This window comes from Gekko japonicus, unplaced genomic scaffold (assembly GCF_001447785.1).
Source record: "Gekko japonicus isolate JY-2015 unplaced genomic scaffold, Gekko_japonicus_V1.1 scaffold1391, whole genome shotgun sequence".
Classification (NCBI taxonomy): Eukaryota; Metazoa; Chordata; class Lepidosauria; order Squamata; family Gekkonidae; genus Gekko; species Gekko japonicus.
This window is the reverse complement of record NW_015168692.1, coordinates 488983-502566: the sequence shown is the minus strand read 5'-3', so window position 1 is coordinate 502566 and position 13584 is coordinate 488983. Positions and strand designations below refer to the sequence as shown.

Below are 13584 nucleotides of genomic sequence, written 5' to 3'. Positions count from 1 at the left end.
AGTCAACATTTGGGCTGAATTTTAAAAAGAGAGTCAGTAAACATTTCTGCTCAATGGTACTAAAATCAGCTAAGCAGCTGTGGGCACCCTTCCTCACACATTTCTGGTTGGAACCAAACCTCCTCCCAGGAACACATGAAGCTGCCTTATACTGAATCACACCCTTGGGTCCATCAAGGTCCGTATTGTCTACTCAGACTGGCAGCAGATCTCCAAGGTCTCAGGCAGAGGCCTTTCACATCACCTATAACTGGAGATGTCGGAGATCGAACCTGGGACCTCCTGCACGCGAACCAGTTGCCCTACCACTGAGCCACAACCCCTTCCCTTAAATGCAGAGTCAAATGTTTATCAACTGAACTTTTCAACTGCAAATGCCGAAGCCACTGTGGACTGACACTCCCCAAACGAAGCTGCCTTACACCGAATCGGACCATTAGTCCATCAAGATCGGACTTCTCTACCCTGACTGGCAACAGCTCTCCAGGGTCTCCAGCAGCTTTCACGTCACCTGCTCTGATCCTTTTTACCTGGAGATGTCGGGGATTGAACCTGGGACCTTCTGCATGCCAAGCCCATGCTCTACCCATCATAAGCATCTCCTGATTCTGAGTTAAGAAGCTGAGCACAGGGGTTTCTTCTCCAAACCCTTCACAAAGGACGTGAGGCAAGCATGCAAGAAATGTAATTATCTTGCCAAGTAGCTGGCTGGAAATGCCTTAGCAGCAGACTGAGACAGACCGTGCTTCATCTGCTCTTCCTATTTCCTTTGCTTCGGACAACCGAGAGTTCTCGTGCGTTACCTTTCTTGCCCAGCTGTGTCCCAGAGCTGCAGATGAACCTTAAAGGCTTTCCCAGGCGATCCATTAGTCCCTCGGCTATTGTACACCTGAGAAGCAGAAAAGACTTTTGTCAAAACACACGGTAGCCATCCACTTGTTGCCTCGCGGCATCTTTTGTTCACTCAAAGCCAATAGCAGGGGCTTAAATTGGCATAACTGTACAAAGCGGTTCACAAAGTTACTCGGACAGATTATTAGGGACTATCGTCTATACAACTATGCATCGCTTGATGTGACATGTTAGCCCCTACGCTTTGGTTCAATTCTATTTTTTTGCTTCAATTCGAATTTTCTACAACCCAAAATCCCATTTTGTTGTTTACTGAACATCCCATCCTGTTGATCGTATTGATTCACTCTGTGTAGTCCGCCCCAAGGCCCAGTGGGAAAGGAGGATTACAAATAACATGAATGAACGAACGAACAAATGAACGAATGAAGAGACCAAGTCCTATGAGGAAAGGCTGAAGGAGCTGGGTATGTTTAGCCTGGAGAGGAGATGACTGAGAGGTGATATGATAACCATCTTCAAGTCCTTGGAGGGCTGTCATATAGGGGATGGTGTGGAGTTGTTTTCTGTTGCTCCAGAAGGTCAGACCAGAACCAACGGGTTGAAATTAAATCAGAAGAGTTTTCGGCTAAACATAAGGAAGAACTTCCTGACAGCGCGGTTCCTCAGTGGAACAGGCTTCCTGGGGAGGTGGTGGGCTCTCCTTTTTTGGAGGTTCTCAGACAGAGGCTAGGTGGCCCTCTGACAGCAATGCTGGTTCTATGAACTTGGGCAGATCATGAGAGGGAGGGCAGGGAGGGTTGCATCCAGTGTTCCCTCTAAGCTGAGTTGGTGTGAGCTAGCTTACAGTTTTTCAGCTTCCAGCTCACACATTTTTGTCTTGGCTCAGGCAGGATGGCTCCAGGGCAAACTAATTTATGCAACAGCCAAATTGCTCGCTCACAACTTTAATGCCAGTAGCTCACAAAGTAGAATTTTTGCTCAGAAGACAACACAGCTTAGAGGGATCATTGATTAGTTCTTGCGGCCCTTTCTTACACACCCAGGGAAATGCTAAATCGCCACTTTGGGGTCTGGAAGCAGTTTTTCTCCTGGCCAGGCTGGCTGGAGATCCTGGAGATTTGTTGTCTTCTTCTGGGTGTGGAACAGCGGTCACTGGAGGTGCGGAGGGGGAGGTATTTGTGAATTTCCTGCATTGTGCAGGGGGTTGGACTAGATGACCCTGGAGGTCCCTTCCAACTCTATGATTCTGTGAATGAATGAATGAATGAATGAATGAATGAATGAATGAATGAATGACCAGGCTCGCAGGCTCGGGGGATCACTGGGAAAGCCAAGAGGGCACACCACTTAGTTCACCATTTGCTCGCCATGGGCATTACCCCCTGTAGACAATTACACAGGCATCCATTGCCAGGAGTGCTGCTTAACCCAAGGACCCTGCTGGATCAGACCAGTAGTCCAGCACCTTATTTCACACAGCGGCCACCCAGTTGCCCTGAAGGTCTAACAAACAGGGCAGACAGACCTTCTCTCATGTTGCCTCCTTAGCAAGGGGTTTCAGAGGTTGACTGCCACGGTATGCGGAGGTTCTCTTTTGTCACCAAGGGCACTGATGACTCTGTCTCAGCCCAATTTAATAAGATGAGTATTGCAAGGTAGGTGAGATACAAGGGAACAGTCCACCGTTATTTAAAATACAGCAACAGGAATCCAAACCTGGACAGAAACTCAGACAATAAAGATTCTCAATCACCTTTGTGTCATACGCATGTCTAAGTAAGAACAGCATGAATTCATGCCAGCGAAAAGCAGCTACCACTGGTCTTTTCCATTTATTTTCCAATTATTGCCCAATTGGCGTTAATTGGACATTTACTGTTTTGGGGACAGTTCTGTGAAAATGAGGGCTTAGGGGTAAGAAGAACAGAAATGTAGCAAGGCCACTTCCCAGAATAGCAAGTTGCAAAGTGCATTTTGTGCTTTAAAAAAAAAAAAAGGAACACCAAACAAGGATTTTTATCTGAATGAGACATCATCTGGCCTTGATACCGGAGTTCGATTGCCAATGCAACTGTTGACGCAGGAAGAGAAAGATGGAGACACCAAAAAAGGGACTGTGAGTGCATTTCAATCACCGTGACCTTCGGCTACATTTAGATTCCTAGAACTGCTCTGCAACAGTACAGAACTCTAGAGTATTGCTGTGAAACAATACACAGTTAAGGTATATATCATGCATACTTAAAGACACACGACAAAATGGCAAGCTTCAATCCCACCCATCCCAAATTCATTTGTAACACAATCCATTCTGGAAAGCTGAGGAAGACCTGAAACGTAGTTAAAAGCTGAGCTTCAGAGGTGGATTGTTTTATAACTATAGATTGTTCTTTCCTTTTTTTAAATCCCCGGAGGGATATTTTTATTATTTTTATATTAGACTATCAAACTACAAAGAAAATATGAGGGAAGGGGACTACATCTAAGGATAAAGGAAAGATAACCACACTATACTGAAAACCCAAGAGGAGGAGACCATATCCGTGTTAATCTAAGTGTTATTAATAAAAGTGTTAGTACAACAATATACTTGTAGAGTTCTTTTTTGTCTCGGCTTCAATGTTAGTATATTAGTTATTGTGAGAGAACTTTCTGAGCATCTTCTTGGTATTTGCTTCAAAAGGCCATTTTCAGAGTCCTCCTCCCTTTACTTCGGTTTTCTGTCTCTGAAATCATATGTAGCTTTCATTGCGCCTGCACCGGTTTCTACAGCAGAGTCTTCATCCGTTCCAGAGGTAGCGGAGTCACTTGATTTCGATTCTTCCTCCGATCCCAACTGACATCTCAAAAATTCTTTGGCTTTAAATTAAGTCCTTATAGCTTTTCCTCTTTTGGCGAATTTCAAATGGAATGTCTTTTAAAGTTTTAATGTTTGTATTCCCCAGTTTCAGTGGAGTTGCTGAAGTCGCTTTTAAAATAGCATGTCTGTCTTCTTGAGAATCTGACCACAATTTCTCCAGGCAGGCAATTTTGTTTTAATATAATTGGAGTATGCCCTATAGGTAGTCTCCATCTCTTTTACTAGTTCATCCGCTGTTGAGCCTACTGCTGGGGCGATGATCTCATTGAGAAGCTTCCTCAGATTCTCCTTTTCCGATTCAGGCACTCCCTGGAATCTGAGAATCATATTGGCTTTTTCCATTTGTAGTTGTAGCAAACGGTTTTCTTGGAAGTTTTGTTTTGCTTCAACTTCCCCCATTCTTTTCTTCATTTTCTTATTTGTGGTGTCTATCTCTTTAATTATCTCGGTTGCATGCTCCACCTTCTTCTCCGTCTCTGCCAGTTGGCGCTGCTGGGATGCACAGTTTTCATTCAAGGAAGTCAGTTGCTGGTTAATACCATCGAGTTGCTCCATCACCGGCTTAAGCATATCCGCTAACATTTTCATGACATCTGCTCCCTCTTCCGGTTTTGGACTCTGACTACCCGCCGGTTTCGTTTTAAACTTTTTTTGCAAGGCCGCCATTTTATATGATTGTTTACACTTCCAAACCGCTTCTCACGGGCTAAAAAAATCGTCGCCTCAATGTCAGCGCTCAAGTAAGTCTCTCAAAACAATATTGCTGGTTGTCCCCCCCCCCGCCCCTTTGTTTCGCTTATCTGACCATTCGCCAAAGGCATCCCTCTTTGCGCTCCACTTTTCCCACGGGGGGGGGGTCGCTTTTAAATTATTCCGCTTATTTTGAACTCACATTCATTGTTGGTCATTTCTCTGACCTCGCTTGCAGTAATTGCTTTTCTGCTCGATCTCCAGCGCTTGTCCCAGTCAAATCAGCTTGTGCCCGCGGGCCACACAGCGGCAGGACCATCAGGGCAGAGGGAAGCCTCAATTCTCCGGCACTGAGCCATCGAAGAGGCTGCCCCTCAAAATCCCTCTGGCCTGGAGCCTATCGCAAAGGGGTTAGCCCCTCAAAAGCCCTCTGGCCTGGAGCCTATCGCAAAAGGGTTAGCACCCCTCCATACTGCTGGTGTGGGGGCCGCTCCCCTGAGGTCCGGTGAGAACGACTGCCATCGCTGACCCACAGACCGGAAGCCAACTATAGATCGTTCTTAATGTCAGCGCTAGAGATCTGTATCCAGCCATGCAGGTGCCTATGCGTGTGTGCTTGCACCTGGAAGCCATGGTGACTTCTGGCGGCTCCTACTGGGGCATGGAGAATGTTCAGAGCGGTGGCTTGATAGCCTGCCTCTGCCTCCCGGCCCTGGTATTCTCTGGAGGTCTCCCATCTAAATACTTGCCAAGAAGAAGAAGAGATTGGATTTATACCCCGCCCTTCACTACCCGAAGGAGTCTCAGAGCGGCTTACAATCCCTTTTCCCTTCCCCTCCCCACAACAGACACCCTGTGAGGCAGGTGGGGCTGAGAGAGTTCTTTCGAGGACTGCTCCTGAGAGAACAGCTCTGGAAGAACTTGTGACTGACCCAAGGTCACACCAGCAGCTGCATGTGGAGGAGTGGGGAAACAAACCCGGTTCTCCCAGATTGGAGTCCGTATTCCTAACCACGACACCAAACTGGCTCTGCTTAGCTTCCGAGATCTGACGAGATTGGGCTTGCCTGGGCTATCCAGGTCAGGACCAGCTTTATCACTTTTAACAGTCCTGAGTTCTCAGAAGACCTAAAAGTCCACCTTTCAGCTCCAATGCATCGCCTGTAATGGGTAAACCAGCTAGCAATGAATGGCAGGAAGACTTCTGCTGGTTCGGGTAGCCGAACCAGAACCCAAAATGCCTAACATCTTTACGACCCCTCCTTCCCAACGCAAGCCAACTCAGTTTTCTTTCTAAGTATTAGACAGTATGCTCAGATGGAACAATCAAGAACAGGCAAGTATTAGTAAGCTATTTCCCAAGTCCACATGAGTACTCTGAACAATGCTTAAAATCTTGCTAGCGATTCATCGTTATTCCATAGCTTAAAAGCTCAGAACACAGAGAAAAGGAGAAAAGGAACCATCTGAAATATCAGCAAAATCTAAAACTGCACATGAACACAGCCTTTGGCTAGGTTAAAGATCTAGACAGGTCACTCACAACTCAGAGGGAGAGCTATACAACGGCCAGCAAAGAGAGGGGGAGACACTCACCACACGTTTTTCCCGGAAGTCGATTCCAACTGTTGTGATGAACTTGGGGTTGAACTTGTTGTCGGTGTACCTGTACAGGAAGGTTGTCTTCCCAACCCCAGAGTCCCCCAGGGCCAGGAGTTTGATCAGGTAGTCATAGTCCCCATCAGTCATAATGCTGACCTTGATGAATCTGCGTACCAGAGGGAAAAGAAAGCCTGGGATGAGAGGGAAGTCCAAACGCAAAGCTCTTCCAAGTTTCTTTTACACTGTTAATACATCCTAGAACCTAAACAGCATGATAAAAAGTAGAGACATCTCCCTGCCAACAAAAGTCCGCATGGTCAAAACAATTGTATTCTCAGTAGTCATGTATGGCTGCGAGAGTTGGACTATAAGGAAGGCCGAGCGCCAAATAATAGATTCTTTTGAACTATGGTGCTGGAGAAGACTCTTGAGAGTCCCTTGGACTGCAAGAAGATCAAATCAGTCAATCCTAAAAGAAATCAACCCTGACTGTTCCCTGGAAGGCCAGATGATGAAACTGAAGCTCAAATACTTTGGCCACCAAATGAGAAGGGAGCACTCACTGGAGAAGACCCTCATGCTGGGAAAGACTGAAGGTCAAAGAAGACGAGGACAGTAAAGGATGAGATGGTGTCATAGATGCAACGAACATGAAATTGAGCAAACTTCAGAGGACGGCGGAAGACCGGAAGGCCTGGCGGGATCTGGTCCATGGGGTCGCGAAGAGTCGGACTCGGCATGCCCTTTGTCCGTGTGTGGACAGTGTCATCATGTCACGGCTGACTCACGGTGACCCCCAATGTGGTTTTCAAGGCAAGAGATGTTCAGAGGTGGTCTGCCATGGCCTGCCTCTGCACAGCCACCCTGGACTTCCCTGGTGGTCTCCCATCCCAGCAGCAACAAGAACCAACTCGGCTTAGCTTCTGAGAACTGATGAGATCGGGCTAGTCTGGGCCATCCCGGTCACGTTCCTTTCCCCCTACCCCCTTCCTTTTCTCAATTGCCCGTCCCACTTTTGCAGAGGTGAACGGAACATCTGCACCGACAGTGACTGCAGGTACTCTAAGCTGTCTTTCGAAACCATTGTCTCATGCCGATTCAGCCCCCTGCTATGGTCACACGGAGCAAGGATGATACGAAATTTCTCAAGAATGCTGGGTGTTGTTTCCTCGCTGTGCAAACCGCACCCAGGAATCTCCATTTTCAATTTCTGTGCAACAAATGTTTTCCATAAAACATGGGAAACTTTCGACATTACTTTTGTGTCTGTAAACAAGCATGATGCAATATATAAAACTATGTACATGCATAAACTCCATAGGAATTGTATGGAAGTTACCCAAATGGCATCGACGAAAACTGTCAAAACCAGTGATGAAAATGAGTAGTCGTCATTCACAATGATGACAACCCCACCCACCCGCCAGAAATGAAAAAGGACATACTTGTTTAGCCCTAACCGAGTTTATGCTTACTCGTGGTTTAGCCGAGGGGACCCTGAATTGCGGTCAAGGAGGTGGGGGAAGAATTCTCTCCCAAGAATGAAGAGGGCAAGTGGAGGGAATGCACAGTCTCGGCGCTAACGCCTGGTCTCTTAACCGCGGTTACCAGGGAACCAGGATTACCAGGAGACAGAAGTCATTATTTTGGTGATTGCTACTTTTGTCTAAATTCTAGCAAAAATGCCAGCAGCTCATCTCCCCCACCTTGTTAAAAATAATAATAAAAAATGCGAGGGCCTCACTATCTATTCCCCCACCATCTCTTTGAACATGCCAAGTCATAGATGCTTCTTCAGAATTGTTATCTGAAGAAGTGACCAGCAGTGACTCATAGAATCATAGAGTTGGAAGGGACTTCTGGGGTCATCTAGTCCAACCCGCTGCACCATGCAGGAAATTCACAAATTCCTCCCCCCCACACACCCCCAGTGACCCCTGCTCAAAGCCAACAAAATGGCAAAAAACCCCTCCAGGATCCCCGGCCAACCTGGCCTGGAGAAAAATTGCTTCCTGACCCCAAAGTGGTGATCAGCATTTCCCTGGGCGTGTGAGAAAAGGGCCACGAGAACTAAGCACTGAGGCAACCCTTCCTGCCCTCCCTCTCAGGATCTGCCTACGTTCACAGCATCAGCATTGCTTTGAGATGGCCAACTAGCCTCTGTTTGAAAACCTCTAAAGAAGGGGAGCCCACCACCTCCTGAAGAAGCTCGTCCCACTGAGGAACCCAAAAGAAGTCCTTCCTTTGAAAAAGTGAGGTAAAACGGACTTTGACCACCCCGTTCAGTTCACAGCTTTCACCTAGAATCCGGATCGGATCTCCTTGTCATTTCTGAATTCTGCGTCTCTGAAACACGTTTATCCACATAGGTGGGAGGAGGAGGAGGAGGAGGAGATTGGATGTATACCCCGCCCTTCACTTGGAGTCTCAGAGTGGCTTACAAACACCTTTCCCTTTCCCACCCCACAAGAGACACCCTGTGAGGTGGGTGGGGCTGAGAGAACTCTGACACAAACTGCTCTTTTTCAAGGACATATGTGCCAGAGCTTGTGACTGACCCAAGGTCACATCAGCAGGTGCAGGTGGAGGAGTGGGGAATCAAACCCGGTTCTCCCAGATTAGAGTCCGCACACTTAACCACTACACCAAACTGGCTGCAGCTAGGTAAGAGCACAGCCGAACAAACATAGGAAGCCTGTGCAGCTTCATAATAGATGATAAAGAAACATATGGCTGCTGATCAAAAGGGAAGACTGGCAGAGGTACTATCTTTTGAAACCACTTTCCTTTGTTCTGTATAATTTGAGAGGGGAAAGGATGCCTCAAAGGGATATTGTGCAATGTTTCCTTGGCAGCTGCTGTAATGGAGAGTACCAGTCAGTTATTAAGCCATTTCTTTCCGAATAAAAGAAGCTCACCTCTCTGCAATACTGGGCCTTCAGTGCTTTCCTCTCTCTGGCTCATTAAGTAAAGGGGCAAAGACAGGAATAGGAGGGAAGTCCTGTCCCCACCCCCACTACAGTTAACAGAACTTGGGGTCAGCCAACGACACTGATTGACAGTAGATTCAGGCCTGAAAAAAATGCTTCTTCGCCCAGTGAATACTCAACAGATGGAATTCACTAGCAAAAATACCACAATAGGTTTTTCCCCCCCTTTGCTTCTTTTTGCCACAAGTCACAGCACACTTCCGGTGACCTCATAAGGTTTTCAAGACAAAGGTGGTTTGTCGTCGTTCAGAGGTGGTTTGCCATCGCCTGCCTCTGTGTAGCAACCCTGGGCTTCCTTGGTGGTCTCCCATCCAAATACTGACCATGCCTGACCCTGCTTAGCTTCCGAGATCTGATGACATCGGGCTAGCCTGGGCTATCCAGGTCAGGAATGAGAGGCTTTAGGCCACATGTCTTTAGTGTGTTGTTTTGCTCACGCCACCACATCTTGGGCTGTGATGTGACCCAAGGCAAACAGCTATAACATGCTGACACACTGTCTGGTCTGCACAGGTAGCTCCTCTCTCTGGTAGGAACCAAGAAGAAGAGGAAGAGGAAGAAGAGGAAGAGGAGGAAGAAGAAGAGGAAGAGGAAAAAGAGGAAGAGGAAGAGGAGGAAGAAGAGGAGGAGGAGGAATAGGGAGGCACACAGGTTAATTCTTTTCCCCAACAACATTTTATCTAAGCTTTAGATAAGAAGAAGAAGAAGAGATTGAATTTATACTCCGCTCTCCACTCGGAGTCTCAGAGCAGCTTACAAACTCCTTTTCCCTTCCCCTCCCCACAACAGGCACTCTGTAAGGTAGGTGGGGCTGAGAGAGCTCTGAGAGAACTGCCCTTTCAAGGACAGCTCTTGTCAGAGCTATGGCTTGCCCAATGTCATCCAGCAGCTGCAAGTGCAGGAGTGGGGAATCAAACCCGGTTCTCCTAGATTAGAGTCTGCACACTTAACCACTATACCAAACCGGCTCTAAGAAGCTTCTAAGAAGGATCAGCCAAATCCACAGAGGACAAAATCCATCAGTAGCTATCAAATATTATTAATAAATAAAGCCTCCATGTCCAGAGGCAGTGCCCCTCTGTATACCAGAGATGGATCTGCAAGAGCAACCTCTTGTGGGGCTTCCCAGAGGCAATTGGCTCCCTGCTGTTAGAAGCAGGATCCAACCTAGACAAGATGAATCTTTGTTATGACCCAGCAAGGCTCTTCTTAGGTTTGCCAGAGTGCAAACTGAGGGTTGCGTATATTAAAAGGTCCATCCCTCGGACCCAAGCTCGGCCTTTTTTTGCAACAGAAGCTTAGCATTAGACTTGCCTCCAAACACGCTGTCTCCTTCCCATCACTAAATCCTTGGTAAAAGAACTTACGTATTCGAATACCTGATTATCTATGCCCCTAGAACTACCGAGTTCAAATGACGCTTTGCATCAGAACGCACAGGGCAATTCAGTCGGAGCACCTCTGATCTCATTAGCCTCCTGGACGTGCTATTCACATCAGTCTGATTTCTTCTTTTTGCCTAATAAATTGAACAAACTTTGGCTCTGCGTAAGGACGTTTCCTGAATTCAGACTTCTGTACCTCACAGACAGGGACTCAATTATGTGAATCTCTGAGGACTCACCTCTTCAAACTGAAGCTGGACATCCATGCGTCAGGGCCCTCTGCCGGCTCTCAACGCTGATGCCGTTTTATGCCCAGTAGGCCGCAATCAACTGATTTCCTCCTCTAAGCCTCAAGACTAGAAAGCCAGTTTGGTGTAGTAGTTAAGACCAGCTCACAATTCTAACCTGGAGGACTGGGTTCGATTTCCCGCTTCCCCACTTGAAGCTAGCTGGGTGATTTTAAGCAAGTCACAGCACTCTCAGCCCAAAAATAAACACAGCCTGCCAACTAGTGGTGCCAAAAAGAGTTACAGCGTTGGCAGCCGCTCCCCCCCCCCCCCCCCCAGGATCTCCAGGCTATTTCACATAATTTCAATTTTTGGCTCAAACTAATTACCAGATTAAGGGGCCACGGTGGCTTGGAGGTTAAAACACTGAGCTGCAGACCGGAAGGTCAGTAGTTCAGCAGTTCGAGACCCGAGTGTGCTGCATGACGGAGTGAGCTCCCGTCTCTGGCCCCAGCTCCTGCCAACCTAGCAGTTCGAAAGCAAGAAACTGCAAGTAGATAAATGGGTACCGCTTCGGTGGGAAGGTAACAGCGTTCCGTGTGCCTCGGCGTTTAGTCAGGCCAGCCACATGACTATGGAGAGGTCTTCGGACAGTGCTGGCTCTTTGTCTTGGAAACAGAAATGAGCACCGCCCCCTAGAGTCGGATTCGACTGGCTTTCAAACAAGAGAAATCTAATTACCAGATTATAAAGCCCTGAAGTAACAGCCACATTTTCCTTCCTGAAGTCCCTTTTGGAATTACAGTCTGATTCCACGTATGTTCTGAACCATTTTATTACTTCGATGCCTGACAGCTCATTAATCTTGCTGCTCCCACTACTTCAGGAAAAAGGGAGAGGAAAATTTCCTTTTGTATACAGATTGTTTAGGAACCCACTGCGAACGTATGCCAAGGAAAGAACACACTTTATCCAAAACAAGCTCCGTATAAAACAGGCAGAAGCCATGAAAGTGTAATGGCAAATGCAAATCTTTCAGGAGAGGTTATTCCTTTCCTTTCGGCAGGGTCTTCACAATATGGAACAGACGCAGAAGCTGGTACCACAAAAGGTCTCTTAGGTCTTCATGCACAAATCAGGAAATGTGACTGCAGAGTTTAATCACACGGAGGTCAAAAGGTTCGCTCACACATTTTTCCTACATGGAATGGGGTCGTCTCTGAAGCTGCCGCACTGCAGCCCGTCTGCACGATGCTTGCGCACTGTCTTGTACCAGAATTTTCCTTAATTATTGATTTGTGTGTGTGTGTGTGCCCGCCTTCATCCCAAGAAACTCTTGGAAATTATCCTTGCATAGTTAAAAAAAAATAATAATTATGTGCACAGCAATGCTCCCTCTAAGCTGTGGAGTCTTGTGAGCAAAAATTCCACTTTGCGAGCTACCGACATTGAAGTTGTGAGCGAGCGATTTGGCTGCTGCATCAGTTCGTTTGCTCTGGAGCCCTCCTTCCTGAGCTGAGACAAAAATGCGTGAGCCAGAGGCTAAAAAACTGTGAGCCAGCTCACACTAACTCAGCTTAGAGGGAACACTGGTGCACAGTAACTCTGAACTGATTGGCAGTCTGGCTACCGGATCTGCCCGCCCTCCAAGCAAGTTGTATTCCCACTGCAGCAATGTTTCTCCACTTTCTTCACTTTCGGGGTTCCTTTTCCACATTGGTTCACCTGCCAAGGAACCCCTGAGCACGGCAGAGGATCCTAGAGCATTATACGCCCCTTCTGCTCATCCGGGACATTGTTAAGTCCGTCACCCTGTGGGAACTGTGCCCCGTGCCCTGCCACTTCTCCGCAGCTGCACACCAGAGGAGGAGATCAACACTGATGGGAAAGCTGCCTTTTGGGGGAACTAACCCTTCACTGCTGGTGGCCTTATTGATCCTCCCCTCACAGGCTCTCAAAGAATCCCTCCGTGCACAGAACACAGGTCCGCAACCACTGTTCTAGCATGAGCCGCTCTCTCCAGAACGTCCTTCGGGGAGTCAGCCATTAATTAACAGCTTGCCTTTCAACACACCATTCTACAAATTTAGTTGAAAACAGTGAAACTGACAAGAGTTGAAAATCATGACCTTGCCTGTTACTCATCCCCCCCAAACACCATTTACAGTAACACTCGGCAACTGACAGTGTGTGGACTGCCTCTAGCATTTGTGGGGTTACCCTCCTCAAGGTGAGATCTGGAAATCTCCCGGAATTACAGATGATCTCCAAACCACAGGGATCTTCTCCCCTGGAGGAAGTGGCAACTTTGGAGGATGGACTCTTACACCCTGCTAAGGTCACTTTGAATTGAAGGTCAAAGAAGACGGGGATGGCAAAGGATGAGATGGTTAGACAGTGTCATAGATACAATGAACATGAAGTTGAGCAAACTTAAGAGGACGGCGGAAGACCGGAAGGCCTGGCGCGATCTGGTCCATGGGGTCGCGAAGAGTCGGACTCGACTGTGCGACTGAACCACAAAAGGTCACTTTCCAAATTCTGCACTCCCCAAACAGGAGCATTCCTAGATCTTCAGGCGTTTCCCAAGCTCGAGTTGATACCCCTCTGCCCGGGAGGGGATTTTAGGCCTTCCAGCTGCCAAGTCTCCCCATCGCCCTAGCCTCGTTTCCTGTCACCACTCCGGCGGAAGAAAAATAAGGTTTAAAAAAAATACCATCAGGAGACAGCACGGCATCACATATGGAGAAAACCTGGAAGTGATGTCTGTCCGCTGTAGGAATTGCCAGAGACTCTATGGTAAAGCCACAGACTTTCTGGCGATTCCTAGACAGATGTAACATCACTTCCAGGTTTCCCCACTTCCCTGGACTACCCACTGGTTGACAGCCATCTGTTTGTATGAAACAGCCAATGTGCGTTCGCTTTACAAATGAAACCAGGGATGGGTCCCCGGATAAGTGTGGGTTTTAAAT

The 13584-nt window shown here is 47.5% G+C and overlaps 1 protein-coding gene across 1 annotated transcript in view; it reads right to left on the bottom strand.

The window, feature by feature from the left end:
• Nucleotides 1-13584, bottom strand: part of RAB27B (RAB27B, member RAS oncogene family) — a 62832-nt gene that overhangs the window by 6611 nt on the left and 42637 nt on the right. Inside the window, 2 exon segments of the mRNA XM_015415464.1 lie at nucleotides 783-889; nucleotides 6002-6173. Coding sequence (XP_015270950.1) covers nucleotides 783-889; nucleotides 6002-6154 — 260 coding nt within the window. The 5' untranslated portion in view covers nucleotides 6155-6173.